The sequence below is a fragment of the Stenella coeruleoalba genome, assembly GCF_951394435.1.
Source record: "Stenella coeruleoalba genome assembly, chromosome: 1".
NCBI lineage: Eukaryota > Metazoa > Chordata > Mammalia > Artiodactyla > Delphinidae > Stenella > Stenella coeruleoalba.
Window position 1 is genome coordinate 75,904,252 of NC_137169.1, and position 16,616 is coordinate 75,920,867.

Genomic DNA, 16,616 nt, shown 5'->3' on the forward strand with positions numbered 1-16,616 from the left:
CCGGGTTTTGAACAGATTTCACATCATATTCTCATTAGTTATTAAAATTCACATCATATTTTCATTAGTTATTAAAATTCGCCTCGCTGAATAGTTAAGGGTTATTCTATCTCACTCACCATCTTATACGTTCTCCACCCGGCACTTGGTGTCCTGGGCACCGTATTTCGCACCAAGTATGCACCTAGTGTTGATCTTGTAATCCAGCACGTTAGGCAGTCACAAAATCCTTGTGGCAGCAAATAGAAACAAAACTGGAGCAGGGGGAAGAGGGTGTCTCTGAAGGTTGTCAAGTAACCGAACTGAGAGCTTCCTGAGGGCAGGGACAGTCTTGTTCAGCGTGGTATCTCCAGCACATGATTCAATCCTGGTACACGGCAGATACTCAATAATGCTGAATGAATGAACAACAGGCTCGGTGGGGACATTAAATTCGACCCCATACTGCAAACGTTCGCCAAGTGCCATCCAGGCGTCAGGGACCAGCGGGGCGCGGGTGCTACAAGATGACAGGGAGCTGCTGGTTCTAATTTCACAGATACTGTAATTTTATGCTACAACTTCCACATTTTCACTTAAAACAAAAAGGGGGGATTTGGGTTGCCTCTGCTCTTGGTTCTCAGGGGCTTAATTGCAAACCGCAGCGCCTCAGCCGCCCAGCGGCGCGCACCTGACAACGAACACGACCCTCCCCGAGGCGGAACTGGCCAAGCTCCCGGCGCGCCCCGCGGCGATCCTGAAGAGGTCGCTGTTCCCGCGATAACCTCTACAAAGGCTCCGCCCCGCGGCCCGCGCTCTTTTTCTCCGTTCGGGACCCGGACTTTCACGGCCGAGTTGCCCGGCAGTCCTCTGCAAGCCCACCGCGGCCCCTGCCGACGTTAGTGGCAGCACTCCCGGTAGGACAGGCCCTGTGTCTCGGCCGCCGCCGCCGCCGCCGCCGCCGCCGCCGCCTGGGCGCGCGGCCGGCTCCGAGGCGCTAGTTCTCTCCCCTCGCCCCACCCTCTCTCTCCCCCTTCACGGAAACGACAGCTGCGGCGGCGGGACTGGCGCCGCCTCCCTCCACCTACCACGTCTGACCCCGCCACTCGCCCGGCGCCCCAGCCCGGCCGCGGCGCCTCAGCCTCCCCGCTAGGTCAGCCGGCAGCTCCGCCCGGCTTCCTCCCAGAATGAACATCATGGACTTCAACGTGAAGAAGCTGGCGGCCGACGCGGGCACCTTCCTCAGTCGTGCAGTTCAGGTACCGCGGCGGGAAGAAGGGGTGGCGACTCCCGAAGGGGCCAGGGAGGGTTCGCCCGAGGCGGCCGCGCCCTCCGCACCGGGCTTCGCCGACCGCCCGGCGGGCCTGCTGCGGCCGGAGGCCCGGGTGATGGGCGCGGCCTGGTGCCCCTCTGGGCCCGGCGGCCGTTTTCCTCCCCGCTCCTGCCCAGCCGCCGCTCCCGGGGAAGCGAGGCGGAGTGGGGACGGGGCCCGGAGCTTCCTCCCTCCTCTGGAGGTCGCCTTGATTTTGGCTTCGGGCCGAGGCACAGCACCACCCGCCTTTCTGACCTCACGACGCCGGTGCTCGTGTGACCTCCCTCCCGGGGCTGGCGGAGGCCTTGCGAGTCCGCGGCGTAACAGAGACCGTTCTTGAACCACCCCCACCCTTTCATTTCGTCTTTCTCACTCTCCTCGCCGAGTCCAAGAAGGAAGTTTCCTTTCCTTGCCCCTCAATCCAGAGAGCTGCCAGCACAGTTCCCTGCAGTCCTCTCTCACCCCGTCCGGTCCCTGGACTTGGCAGTCCGCGGGAGAAATGGAGATCCCCAGTTGGCGTCCAGACTTTGCCAGGGCCACTGAGTTAGGGGGGTTCCCACTCATTTTCGAAATGGGAAGCACTGACAGTAGAGCAGTGCGAGAGAAAGGGAAGATTCATGTTGTGCTTATAGTCACAGGGACATTTTTCAAATACACTTTAAGGGGAAAAGTTGACCGTCTCGCGGTATTCAGAAATCAAGGAAGTGTCAGTACTAGGGAACTTGGACAGTTTTCTACAGTCATCACCCACATTATGCCAACTCAGTTAAATCTACGAACAGATGTAAATTTCACCACAACATGGGTTGTAAACAGTCTGGTGTTTAAGTTGATGACATAGACATAGTAGCAACAATATTCTCTTTTGTAAAGAGAAAACAAAAATAGTTTTCTAATATAACATACCAAATTGATACTGAAGTAAATCATTTGTATTGCATCACTGCTTTCCTTATCTCCTTTACCCCGGTTTTATTGGCATAGTTGATTGATCTTACATTGCACTATTTTTGGCAAAGAATCATAGAACTAGAGCAAGATAATGGCTGTCTATATCGTGAGCTTTGGTGTTGTTTTAGTGCTGATTCCATGTGATTCTAGATGCTGAATGCAGATTTGACACTAAGTAATGCCACTCTTTTAAATACAGCTAGAGGGACTTACCTCGTGGTCCAGTGGTTAAGACTCCTGGCTTGCACTGCTGGGGTTAGATCCCTGGTGGGGGAACTAAGATCCCGCATGCCACGCCGCAGGGCCATAAGTAAATAAATAAAAATAAATACATACATACATACAAACATCTAGATATGTTTTCAACGTGCATAATCCGCACTGCTTAAATAGGACACATATATTACAAATTGATTTAAATAATTGATAGACTTGATTTAAAAAATCTTGAGACAGAGCTCTCAAGATGTACCTCCCAAATGAATTTCAATTATTGTTTCAAATTCTGTAGGAAAAAGTTTTAAAATTATAATCTGTTAGTTATCAAATAATTTTCAGTCTTAAATACTTAAGTGCCTACTCCATGTCTGTGTGTCACTACAATTTTGGACACTAGTGATACAAAGTGATACAAAAGTGAATAAAATCAACACAGTGCCCTCCTGAAGCTTACAATCTAACAGGATAAGACAAAATAGTAAATACATCAGGTGGTGATGGAGAAGATGGCCAAAGGGGATAGGTTAAGGGCAGGGGTGATGGTTGTTGCCATGTTGTATAGACATGATGGTAAGGGCAAGCCTTTCTAATAGGATCAAATTCGAAAAGACCTCAAGGAAGTGACAGTTCCCAGTTTTTTTTTGGAGGGAAAGCATTTCAGGCAGAGGCAACAAGTGCAGAATCTGAGGTTACGGGGGTGCTAGGGAGACCAGTTAGGGAGCTGTGGCCATAGGACAGGCAAAAGGTGTTATGACTTAAATAATGATAGCATAGCAGGGGAGGTTCAGAATCTAACCAGTATTGCATGTCATATTGGCTCTGGAGTATGAGAGAAAGATGAGTCAAGGATGACTGTGAGGTTTTGGCTTGAGCCATTTACTAAGAAGGGAAAAATTTCAGGATGAACAGGCTCTTTAATGTGACTTTTTATATTACATCTGTATCTGTTAGAGGTACATTTTGAAATATTTATGTATAAACTATATCATGTCTGAGAATTGCTTTAAAATATTTTAGAAGAAATAAAGATGGGTAGTTGAAACAGCATTGGCAGAAGGTTGATACTTGCCGATGCTGGGTTATGGGTTCATGAGGTTTTATTATACTATTATACTTTTGTTTATGTTTGACATTTTCCACAATTTTTTTAATAAGTTTATTTGTTTTATTTTATTTTTGGCTGCATTGGGTCTTCGTTGCTGCGCCCGGGCTTTCTCTAGTTGCGGCAAGCAGGGGCTTCTCATTGCGGTGGCTTCTCTTGTTGCGGAGCATGGACTCTAGGCGCGCAGGCTTCAGTAGTTGTGGCACGCGGGCTCCGTAGTTGTGGCTCACAGGCAGTAGTTGTGGCGCACAGGCTTAATTGCTCTGCGGCATGTGGGATCTTCCCAGACCAAGGCTCGAACCCATGTCCCCTGCATTGACAGGCAGATTCTTAACCACTGTGGCACCAGGGAAGTCCCCACAATTCTTTAAAATAAAATATGTAAGGAAAAAAAGGATGGTTCCAAAATGTAATGTGAAATTTGGAATGCTGTGTGGTAATTTTCAACAGAACACCACTTTCTCATCTCTGTATTTAGTCGATAACTGAGTTCCTACTCTAAATTGAGTTGACATCAGTGTAGTGCCAAAGTGCCAAGTTTCATGCTAAGAATAGTGTAAGAGCTATGCCAGTTACTCATTATAAGCAATAAAAACAGTAGGAATGGAATTTAGCTTTGATATTTCTAAATAATTCTATTCAAATCAAATTATACCTTAAGGAATAGGCCACTCTGGTTAGACAGCTGCTATACATTTTTTTCATTTTACTTAAAAATTAAACATGTTCCCTGTTTTAAAAAAAAGTAAAATCAAACTACTAAATCATATAAATGTGTCCCATTACACTCCACTCTCAGTCTTCTAAAATGTGTTTATATACCTCGGTACTTTAAAAAGAATATTAAGGTAAAATGTATAAATGAATAGGAGTATTCATTCCCTAACAATCCATTTGGGTGTTTTTGTTGTTCGTGATGCCTTCAGTAGAACACAAAAGGATCAGGTAATATATCCTTGATAAATTGTTGACTTTATTAATGTCTTAAAAACCATACAAATCCTACCTTTTCAGTCCTGATTCCTTAATTGAGAATTAAATACTCCCTTCCAGCCTTGTCTTTTCTCTTACTCATATATAAATACTGTATTCCTATCAAATTATTTTTTAATTTCAAAAATATCTTGTACTTTTCTAACTCTAGATTTTTGTTCAAACAGTTAAACTCATCTTGAATGCTCTCTGCTCCCTTTCTGTGGCCTTTCCTTACCTCAAGATATAACTTCAAGTCCATCTCAGACCACAGAATCTTGATGTGAATTCCTATGTCCATTCCTGTGTCATTTCTCAATTTTGTATGATCATGTGGCATTTTTCTTGTAATGAATTATTATGTAAGGTCTCTTAGAACTCTGAAATTCTGTCACTCTGTGGCTTTCGCATCATTAATAAGATTGTATGTCTAAAGGAATCAACTCTTTTTTAATAAATTTATTATTTATTTATTTATTTATGGCTGTTTTGGGTCTTTGTCGCTGCGCGTGGGCTTCCTCTAGTTGCAGCGAGTGGGAGCTACTCTTCCTTGCAGTGCGCAGGCTTCTCACTGCGGTGGCTTCTCTTGTTGTGGAGCACGGGCTCTCGGCACATGGGCTTCAGTAGTTGTGGCCTGTGGGCTCTAGAGCACAGGCTCAGAAGTTGTGGCGCACAGCTTAGTTGCTACAAGGCACGTGAGATCTTCCCAGACCAGGGCTCGAACCCATGTCCCCTGCATTGGCAGGCGGATTCTCTACCACTGTGGCACCAGGGAAGTCCCCAACTCTCTTTCTTATTCCCCTCTCACAATATCCAATATGGTTTTCTGTTTGGTTTTTGTTTTAATTTTTATGTCATTTTAGCCAAGAAAGTAGTATCCGTATGCAAAGTTTACTCTTTGAATCATTTAGCGTGTTAAATAATTATTTTTATTAGTATTTTTCTGACATTATATCTGCTGACCTTGAAGTTGATTAATGCTAGTCTGAAACAGACTCATTAATTGAACCTATATTTATTGAGTACCTCCTAGGTGCTTGGTATTGAAGGATACAAAAATGAATGAGAGCCAGTTGCTGCCCTCAAGGACTTCATAATCTACTCTCAATTTATCATAATTAAATATTCTTTGTAGTAAGTAGCCATTTTGTGAATTACTGTTCTTCATTTGATAAATCTTTCAAGTGGGCGCATTTTTAATTCAGAATTGATATTGAAGCAAAACTTTGCTCACCATTGTTAAAATGATATATAGTCTCTAAAAAAATATTTTCAAACTATATTACTGGGGGAAGGGGGTTCATTTTAATTTTCTAACATTTTCTTTGAACTGACTACTAAAGTTACACTATGAACTTCATGAACACCAGCTATTTTCTGAGGGGGAAGAGGTCTTTAAACTTTAGTTGCAGGTTTGGCCTTTATTTCCCATTTAATTTAACAAGCACAATAGTGTATCTAAGCTGGAGATGTAAAGATGAATTATGATGCTGGCCTCCACCAGCTCCTGTCGGATCCTGTCTGGATGCAATTCCACTCACTCTCAGGTCCTCCTGAAATTCCATTTCTTTTATAGAATTTAAATTGCAGTAACTTCACCATGTCTCTGAAATTCTAATAAATATATCCCATTCAAAGGCCATACATTTTCTCATTCTGTAAAAACTCTTCACCTTTAGTGTTACCCAAAACTGTGTTCACATCCTTTGGTGCTGTTGGCATTAATTTAGTAAACAACTAGATAGAACATGTTTTGTTAACCTGATATTAAAATAATTGTGTATGAGCTTAGAACAGTAGTTCTCAGTCTTAGCTACACTTAAAATTACCCAAGGAATCTTTACAGCTTGCACCTCAGTCCAGTTAAATTAGAATCCTTGGAATTGGATTCAGCATCAATATTTTTGAAAGCTCCCCCAATTCCAAAGAGCAGCCAAAATTGAGAACCAGTTGAGGAGAATCTACTTTACAGTTTACTAATATATTCAGAGTTTGTGTTATACGTTTGCCCCAAAGAAGTTTAGAATACTTTTAAACTATTACTTTACCCAATCAAAGAATTGATGGTTAGAGTTTATATTAAATAGATGTCTTTGATCACACAGACTTTTTACTTGTAGTCCTTTATTCTCTCTAGTAAATCAGGGCATGGAATCCAGGCTTCTTATTTCATACTGTAGCCTGCATGTCTATCCTGTAGTAAAGGAAGGATTGCAGGGCCTGGCATAATGTGGCTGACTCAAAGACAATCTTTTTCTTAAAGCAATGTTTAGAGAAAATATATAAAGAGTGGATTAACCTTTCTTTTCTCAGGTCATTTTACTGGGTTACTAATGAAATATTATGAAAGAATAGTACATCAAATTACACTTTAGAGAACATTGGGTTTGGATTTTTATGACTTTTTTGCATTCTGACATTCATCGTAGCTTGTTTTCACAGAAGTTTTTAATTATTAAATGGTAGTGCTATACATGCATTAAAATACATGCTTAAGGGCTTCCCTGGTGGCGCAGTGATTGAGAGTCCGCCTGCCGATGCAGGGGACGTGGGTTTGTGCCCTGGTCTGGGAAGATCCCACATGCCGCGGAGCAGCTAGGCCCGTGAGCCGAGGCCGCTGAGCCTGTGCGTCTGGAGCCTGTGCTCCACAGCCGGAGAGGCCACAACAGTGAGAGGCCCGCGTACCGCAAAAAGAAAAAAAATATATGTATATATATGCTTAAAATCAAATGTAGTTTATAATGAACAACTATCAGCACTAATTGACTACAAAGTCAGTAATGATTTTGGACTTAAAGATGTTGAAAACTAAAATTTTTAGGGTAAAATTTAAAATTTTTGGCAATTAGGAAAGGGGTCTTTTTTTTTAAAGAAAGAATAAGTCTTTTGTTCTTCTGACAAAGATATCATAATTTTATGTTTGTGTTTAAGCAATATTGTTAAGATCATAAAATCCTTGAGGGCAAGAACCATGTCATATGCTAAATATATATCTCACATGCAGTTGAAGAAAAAGTATGTATTCTCCACAAATATCTTTGATTAATACTTCTCCTTAATTTAGTTGATATAACTCATCATTTCTGTAGTTGGTGTATGCTTAAAAATGTTTTAGAGGAAGATTTATGCATTAAGTGTTGTACTAGTTTGTTAACCTAATATATCATACCTTGTGATTAACAATGGAAAAAATTTTTAAATCCCCATAGTGATAAAATCATGGGAAATATATCTTTTACAATTACACATTGAAATAATAAAATTTAAATATATGATTTCAACTTAAATATATAACATTAGCAATGTTCTTATGTCCCCTCCCACCCTTTTATTGTTTATTTTAGATAGGATTGAAGTTATTATCCTTAATTTGATGATGATTGAATATCAGGTAGGAAGCAGAGGTGGGCTATAGGATACAGCTCACCAGAGTGCTATGAACAAAGAAAGAGGGACAGAGAAGCACAAGGTGTGTTTAGGTAATGGTGATAGAAAATATTAATTGCTTGAAATCAGCAAGTATTTTACTGGAAGGGTAGCATAGTATATAATAAGACTATGATTCAAACAGATACAAGATTGAATCCCAGCACTGACATCTTAGGGCAAAATTTTAAACCATCCTGAGCCTCAATTTCTTCATCACTAAATTTATGATTCTTACCTGTATAACAAGATGTTTTTGAGTACATGATACAAAATGCACAGCAATTGTTTTTTACTCTCAGAAAATGCAAGTAAACATCAGAATTTATTACTGGTACTTAAATAAATTGCTCATGTGGTTCTTCCTACAGAACTGCTATTTTCTGAACAGGCTTTCTATAATCAAACTATCTCACTCATACTTAAGGGTTCCATAAATTCACTCAGTTAATCATTCAGTCACTGGATCAAGAAACAATAGGACCATCTGTGTTAGTCCTCTGTCCACCATCTTTTTATCTTTGTATCCTTATTGTCAAATTACTTGTTTGTTGTCTGTCTTCTCCATTAATATGTAAGCTTCCTTAGAGCAGAAACCTTGTTTGTTTTTTGGCTTCTGAAATCCATGTGCTTAGAATAATGCCTAGCACATATGTAGGTGCTTAATAAATATTTGTTGAAGTAATGAATGGAATGAACAAACAAAATAGATGCTTACTAAGGAGCTAAGTGGAGAATTTTTCTCTACTGGTAGATCATCCTTTATAGATAATACTCACTTGGGTGAACTACTCGCATTATCTGGGAAATAATCTATTTAACCAGGGGAGGTTAGACTTGGAACCTCTAAAATTCTAATGTATACCTTTGGCAGGTCTACAGCTTAGAATCTTCAGGGATCTGTAAAGAATATCAGCATTCTCTCTTAAGAATTAGATTGCATAGTTACCCAGCTGACCTTGGGGTCAGAGTTTTGATCTTTTTCCCAATGCCTCTCCTATCGTTGGTTACAGTACACTGCAAGTTTACAGGCTTAGGCAATAGCTTTGGAACTACTATTCTCAGTTCCACCCATTGGGTCAGGGTTTGGCTACAGGCCAGTCTTTAAAAGACCTAAAGCTTTACAAAAGCTATTGAAGCTATTTCTAGGCCTTGAATAAAACCTTTAGTGGCGGTGTACCAGAAGTCTAAGAAAAACATTCTAAAAGCTGTAAGTGCTAACTGATAATCAATTGAAAGTATTAGACCAAGAAGGATGCTGAAAGAAACAGATAATAAAGTTCAGAAAAATGGAGCTGCAGAAGATATTTTAAAGGTGAACATTCTATTTTGTTATCCAGAAATAAGTCATGACTAATGAGTATAGAATTAGTGCTAGTGATATACCTGTGTTATGATGGGAAACCACATATTCTAGAGGAAAATTATGCATGATAAACAGCCTGAGTCATTGCTTCTAGTATTTAATTAAAAGTGTCCAGAAGTCTCTATAAAATCTACACAGAAATACTTTTACCTCTTTGTTATTGTATGGGCAATGCTGCCTTTCCTCAAAAACCACTAAGGATAATAAAAACTGATACGTTGTGAGTATATTTAACTACATTTATGATCTTTAAAAGATGCCTCAGTAGTATGAATAGGATATGTTCCAAAAGTTAGTCCATAAATCAATTGCTGGAACATATTTTGAAGAAACAACTTAAATGATAGTTTCCCAAAACATCCCATAAAAGCTTATCTCACTAGGTGTGATTAAAGTGCCAATGATACAAAGCCACATTAAACATAAATAGCCCTTTTTAAATTCAAAATAATAATTATCAGGCACTGAACAAAGCGATTTACATACATACCCTTACTTAATTCTTAAAACACCGTAATATATATATTGTCTCTCTTTTGCGATGGAAGATACCTAAGGAAAAAATATTCAAAAGCTTGCTCAGGTCACACAGTTAGGAGTGCAGTCAGGATTTGAATTCAGATCCAGCTGGCTCAAAATTTTACTCCTTACCACTATGTTATCCTACCTTTATAATGTAAGAAATATTTATATACTTTATATACAGGACAGTATGCTAGATTTTCTATAGCATTCACACCATACATTTCAGCAGAACTAAGGATATGTGTTAACTATGGAATAGGATTATCCTAAGTGCCACAAAAGAGGTATGGATAAATTACCAGAGGGGCAAAAAGGAGCATTCATATACAACAGTTTACAGACAATTATTTGTATGCCCGGGATTGTTTGGATTTGAGTTTTCTTTTTAATACAGATTCCTAAAATGTGTTGGGGGTATATTTAACTTTTTTTTTTTAACTGTATAATCAATAACAGTTCACAGAAGAAAAGCTTGGCCAGGCAGAGAAGACAGAATTGGATGCTCACTTAGAGAACCTCCTTAGCAAAGCTGAATGTACCAAAATATGGACAGAAAAAATAATGAAACAAACTGAAGTGTTATTGCAGCCAAATCCAAGTAAGAAATTTTTTACCTTTTGTCTCCATTATTGACTAATTTTATTAAAAAGTACTGTTAATAGGTTTTTTTTTTAATGTTTTTTTAAAAAAGTTTTAATGGCTCTTGGAAAACATTTTTTGGTTATGGCTTTGGGGTCTATAATTATTTTGTGTGTGTACTTTTGGTGAAGAAGAGGGTGATAAACACGTCATTGTATACCCTCTACTCTAACAAACTGACAAGTAACATTTTTCAGGCCTCTGTAGAATCCTCTTGAAAACTCAATTTCAGGCAGTGAGTTTGAATTTTAAAAGTTATGAAAGCCTGTGTAGATAAATTAATCTTCCTTTCTCATCCAGGGAAGAATTGTCCCTAGTAATTAAGGAAAAATTATATAGAAACTTAAGTAGTTACCAACTATTTATGTTTATGTTAAGTTTTACATTTTTACATAAATTATTCCGTTTGATTTTCAGACAGCATCATAAAGCTTTTCAGATCACCTAAGTCAATAAGGTGGCAAATAAGGTGCATAATAATTGTTTTAATTGAAACTCACAAGTTAGCATTTTGTTCAGTGTAGCATAGCTAATTAGAAGTGGAACTTGAACTAGAACCAGGTGTGTTGACACCCTGAGTTTTACAGATCAAAACTGAAGGACAAAAACAACAATAACAATGCCTGCTTTCCTTCCCCTTTTCCCCAGTGTTATTGTGACCATGTTGTGAAATGCCATAAACTTACTTTGTTACTAATTTAAAGTTCCAAGCTTTAAACTTTGTTGCTATTACGTAAACCTCAAGCACTGTACAAAATATTAGTAATACTGTGCTATTTTAGTTAAATTGTGGTGACTTTTTAAAATAGTCCTTTTACACTTTGAGTGAGGCCTGTTGTTTTTGGACACTATGTGTTATTTCTTATTCATTTAAGGCTACTTAAATAATATACCATGGTATCTTAAAAAAAAAGAAAGAAAGAGAAAAGAAAGTAGTAGACATTTTTCCTCTTGTTTCTTGCTCTATCCTTAGTTCCTTAAATAATATAGTCTGTTCTACAACATGTTTTTGTGATTGGCAAATAAGCTCACACTCAACTGGTAAACGGGAATGATGTCGGTAGAAGGGAGTTACAATGGCTCATATAATACAGTTTTACATTAGTGTTTTAAGTCTAAAGTAGTAACAGAATTTTTTTTGTGTTTTATTTATGCTCTCATTATAAAGTTACACAGATTTTGAGTAGTCAGACCTAACCTTCTTTTTCCTGTAAGCCCTGTTACTTTTAGTGCATGATTTTTCAGATCCTAGGATTTTTCACAAATATACATTGTATTATAGAAGAATTGCCTGCATTTTTTGTTAAGATTTTATGATGACCTTTTAATGCCCTATTGAAATGAAACATTTATTTAAAATATACCAATTTTTTTTAACTGAATGAAATCAACATGGGATTCAACTTTAAATTTTTGACCAAATAGATAGATGGCAAAGATAAGAATCACTCTCACGGTCAGAAAATGAAGTTCTGCAATTTAGTTAATATCTTCTCAGTGGCTATGTTTTGAACTGACTCATTTTGATTTTAACTAATTGAAAGGTTTTTAAATTCCTGCTTAAAAACTCTTCTGATGCTGCACCAGAGTCTACCACAAAAGCGAGTATTGTTCCAACAGCCTGTTTTATGTATGAAAATTAGCACTTTTGCCAACTCCTGAAGTGTTTCTATTACTGGTTCAGCTTATTTTTGAAATTTTCAGTGTACTGTGTGACACTTTCACTTGTGGAGGAGTTATGTGAGGTGCTTAGAAGGAACCCTATTTAACTGAGATTCTTTTTGGATTGTAATTTTATGTTTAATCATTGTTTCTGAAAAGTCTGGAACTTTGACTTTTTTCTTATTTGTCTCTGAAATATCTCACTGTTGGGCAGCAGTGTAAATGTGAATTTCTTAAATATTATGATAACCAAGTGTTTATTCAGATCTTACAGATGTTTTTTCCTTTTCATTTATGCTAATTCCTATTATTGCTTTTAACCTTTTGTATTTTAAACTTATTTTTAATGATGAAATCTTTTGAGTGCTCAGATATTTATATACTTTAAACATAATTAAATAAAATTAAGCCAAGGAATCATATTGCTGATCTCTGTAGACTATTCCAAATCCTATTGTTCCATTCCTTAAACTCCCAGTATTTAGCCTCTAAGAGGGAGATTGAGCATATGAGCAAACTAAATCAAAATAATAGTGGCAGAAGTATGTGACTCTTTGATTTTTCTTAGGTACCTTATATCCGTATTTTTATAGCTGGAAATCCCTGATTTTAAAATTGTGTACATATATTCAAAGTTAAAAATTAGACAGTATATGAATGGGGCAAAGACAACTTCACTAGATATTAAAGGAATACCAACCCTTGCTGGAACTTAAAATCCTATAAAATACTCATAATAGTTTTACTTTATTTTAAATATTTTTGTGCCAAAATATTTTATCAGATTTTTAAAATATAAGTTTCTTAGAGTTATGTAATACTCTTAACATGCAAATGAAAAATTATATATTAAGATATATACTTGAAAGCATACTAATTTCATGTTTATTTTACAAGGTAATAAATGTCTAGTAGGGGAACAAAACAATCTTTCAAATAGCTTAGCTTTTTGAAATCATTGGTAATTTTAAACCTTTTTCCTAGATGCCAGGATAGAAGAATTTGTTTATGAGAAACTGGATAGAAAAGCTCCAAGTCGTATAAACAACCCAGAACTTTTGGGACAATATATGATTGATGCAGGGACTGAGTTTGGCCCTGGAACAGCTTATGGTAAGTGAAAGGCAAAAGGTCTGCTAAGAGATATCTTTACTCTTAGATTTTTACTACTTAGAGACATCATTAACATTTACCTAATATTAGTAGAATCAATTTTAAATTCAATTTTTTTGTCTTAAAATTTTGGATGCAGTGACAAATGTAGGTGACCACTAAATATATACAGTGTAACTTAGTATTTAATATATTTAAGCATATATTCTGAGAATTCACATCTTTTTATGTCTAAATAGGTATTCCCATTGAATCTTGCAGCACCTCTGTTGTACTTTTTGTGATATATTGCAGTCTCTGTTTATATATGTCTCTTCTAGTTGATTTTTCTTTTGTAAGGTTTCTTGAGGATTTATTTCTATAATAAAGTACCTGGCACATACTAAGTATTTGAACTAGTGCTTTTATTACCCAAGTAATGTCAGTACCACAAAAATGTTAACAATGGTTATCTCTCGATGTTTGGATGACATTTTATTTCTATTTTCCTCATATACTTTAAATTTTCTATTACGTTTCACAGTTATGCCAGCTTTTTTTAGTTGCCGTAGTGACTTTTTTAATGTATAACTCTGAAGCTCAGTTATATATGATTACCCCTCAAATCTAATTTTCTCAGAACATAAGACCATTTCAGATTTCTATAGCTTTTTTCCTGTTTTTCATGGCTAATAATTCTTTTTATTAAGACTTCTGCAAGAAATTTGTCCTTATTTAGATATGAAATGATAGGTAAATTAAGTGATTTTCTACGTATATAGTTCTGATTTATGAAATAGCACATAAATTCTGGGACTAAATTAACTTAGTTTTAGTAGTATTTATGTCAGATGGAAATAACCTAAGTACTGTGTAACGAATGCTATTAATCCATTAACTGGCTTATAGCTGTACAACTTTGAAACTATTACATTGTGTTCTTCAAAATATAATTCTTTCAGAAGTCTGAAAATGCTTAAAATTTCTATACTTTGACTTCTAAATTTTAACTGTAAATTTTACAAAAACTTTATATATCGATCAGATTTGTTATTGCCTTCTTGTGCCAGACTCAGTTAGATGCTGGGGTCATAAAGGTACGTGAAAACCCAGCCCTTTCCTTCACCAAGCTGAAGACCTAGTGGAGCATGAACATTCAGAAAGCTTCTAAATTTTTTCCTTTTTAACCTGCTTAATCTGTTTGCACTTCTAATAATTCCATTGAATGTACCCTGATTATTTGAATTGGGCTTTGTGAATCTATTTATTAATAATTGATAATAGTATTAGTAATAGATGATTAGTATTAGTAATAAATTAGTAATTGAATATTTCAGGAATTGGGCTAAACACTGTACAATATATGTATTGGTAAATCCTCACTTATATCCTACTTGTAAATTCTATTATCTCTGTGTAAAGACAGGGAAACTGAGTCTTAGAGAGGTTACATAGTTCATCCACAGCTAGTAATTCAAATGTAGATCTGTATCCAGAAATTGAGCTCTTAACTACATTATATTATGACCTTCCTTATCAATCAGATCTAATTTTATCTGAGAATGAAGGAATTAAGATCCACAGAACTAAAACTTATTAGAGGTAGAACTGGAAGTAGAACCAATCTTGTGGTTCTCTTTCTTTTTCTCTATTTTCTACTGAATTTGTCCTATTTAAATATTAGGGTATATGTGCTGCAAAACATAGGTTTTTTTTTTTTTTTAACTTAAGATACAAATATATACTCTTATTTATAGACACGAGGTAAGTGTATAAATACAGAAACAAAAGAATTTTGACTTTATCTACTTATTAAAATATTTTAAGAATTATACTTTTATAAATATATCTACACTATTTGAGCTGTGACCATAAGTATTTCTTAGTGTATCTCTCCTCTTTTGTCCCATTGGTAGAGTTGGTACAATAAACTATGCTATGATAAGGAGTTCACCTTTGTCATTTTCATTTTGATATTTATAATCTTAAATTTACTTTCAAAATAAAACTACCTTAACTACAGTTAATTTTATTTGATTTTTACTTAAGTAAACAAGTAACAACTGACTTTAAGGCAGATCAAATGCTGATTTATCTTAACATGATTTTCTGACATTACCAGACAATGGTAAAAAAAAAAAAAAAAAAAACCAAACTTTTTTCCTTTGCAGGTAATGCCCTTATTAAATGTGGAGAAACACAAAAACGAATTGGAACAGCAGACAGAGAGCTGATTCAAACATCAGCCTTAAATTTTCTCACTCCTTTAAGAAACTTTATAGAAGGAGATTACAAAACAATTGCTGTGAGTTGGAAAATGTTCATTTTTTAGTAAAATAATTTAGGTATATACTTAGTTTTTAATGAATAATTTGCCCTCTTAATGACTTTGTAGATGTAGCAGATTAGAAAAATTAAATAATCTAGTTAGATGCATATTCCAGCAGAACACAAAACTAACCAAAATAAAGGACTATTAATGATACGGACTCCACTTTTGTGTCCCTGTAGTGTTATTGAGGTGTCTTTACATCCATTCTTGTTCGTTACCAGCACTAAAATCTATAGAGAAGTTCCTGGAATGATTATTAAAATACGGCACAATTTATCACCACAGTATAGCCATATAGCTGTTCATTTAAACTGGGAGCCAGAATCCCAATTACTGGAAGCTATATTCCTGGCTATTAGCCTTTCTGTCTTTTTGTATCCCTAGAAGTCTATTATCTTCTTTTCACACAGCTGTGTTTTATTGCTGAAATAAAGAAAAAAATTTCACTTTCCCAAACCTAATCTGTTAATCTATTATTTTTTTGGTTTAATTTGTTTTTTAAGTGATGGAGAGTGGAGTTCTAGGTGAATATCTTTTTCCTAAGATTGTTGCAAGACGGCTCTTTATTGTAAATACTACTTCAAACTTAATTTGAAGATTTCTTATTACAAAATATTATTGAAACTCAATATGTTTACAATGAATTTGTGAATAAAAAGTGTTTGGCCTGAGACAAAGGAAAAACCACAAAGCTGAAATACAATTGAAAAGATATTAGATTGTCAATAGGATGATATTTAATATATGAATTCTAAGAACTAATAAAGCAAACAGTGAATTCTTATAAACTTACCTGTTATAAAGAAGCTTGATGTTCCCGTGAGGAATTCTAAGATATCGTACTAATTCTAAGATATCATACTAATGTTTGTTCATTATTCATTCTATAAATTTGAAATTCTGTTTTCGTAGTAATAGAGTTGCTTTTGTTGCTGTGGCACAGAGTTTCAAGGAGCTTTGCCCTGGGCCCTCTACCTTCTTCACCATAGGCGCTTCCTAGATTATCTGTTGAATAATTCTTTGTTGTGGGAGCTATACT

The 16,616-nt window shown here is 36.5% G+C and overlaps 1 protein-coding gene across 2 annotated transcripts in view; it reads left to right on the forward strand.

Annotated features, from left to right (window-relative positions):
• Positions 1-264: 264 nt before the first annotated feature.
• The window catches only part of SH3GLB1 (SH3 domain containing GRB2 like, endophilin B1), a 39,294-nt gene continuing 22,942 nt past the window's right edge, over positions 265-16,616 (forward strand). Inside the window, exons 1-4 of one of the 2 annotated variants that reach the window (XM_079929103.1) lie at positions 265-1,238; positions 10,309-10,450; positions 13,138-13,266; positions 15,417-15,550. In XM_079929103.1, coding sequence (XP_079785229.1) covers positions 1,167-1,238; positions 10,309-10,450; positions 13,138-13,266; positions 15,417-15,550 — 477 coding nt within the window. In that variant the 5' untranslated portion in view covers positions 265-1,166. The remainder of the gene's footprint in view (positions 1,239-10,308; positions 10,451-13,137; positions 13,267-15,416; positions 15,551-16,616) is intronic. The other variant, XM_079929102.1, reaches the window with a different exon arrangement.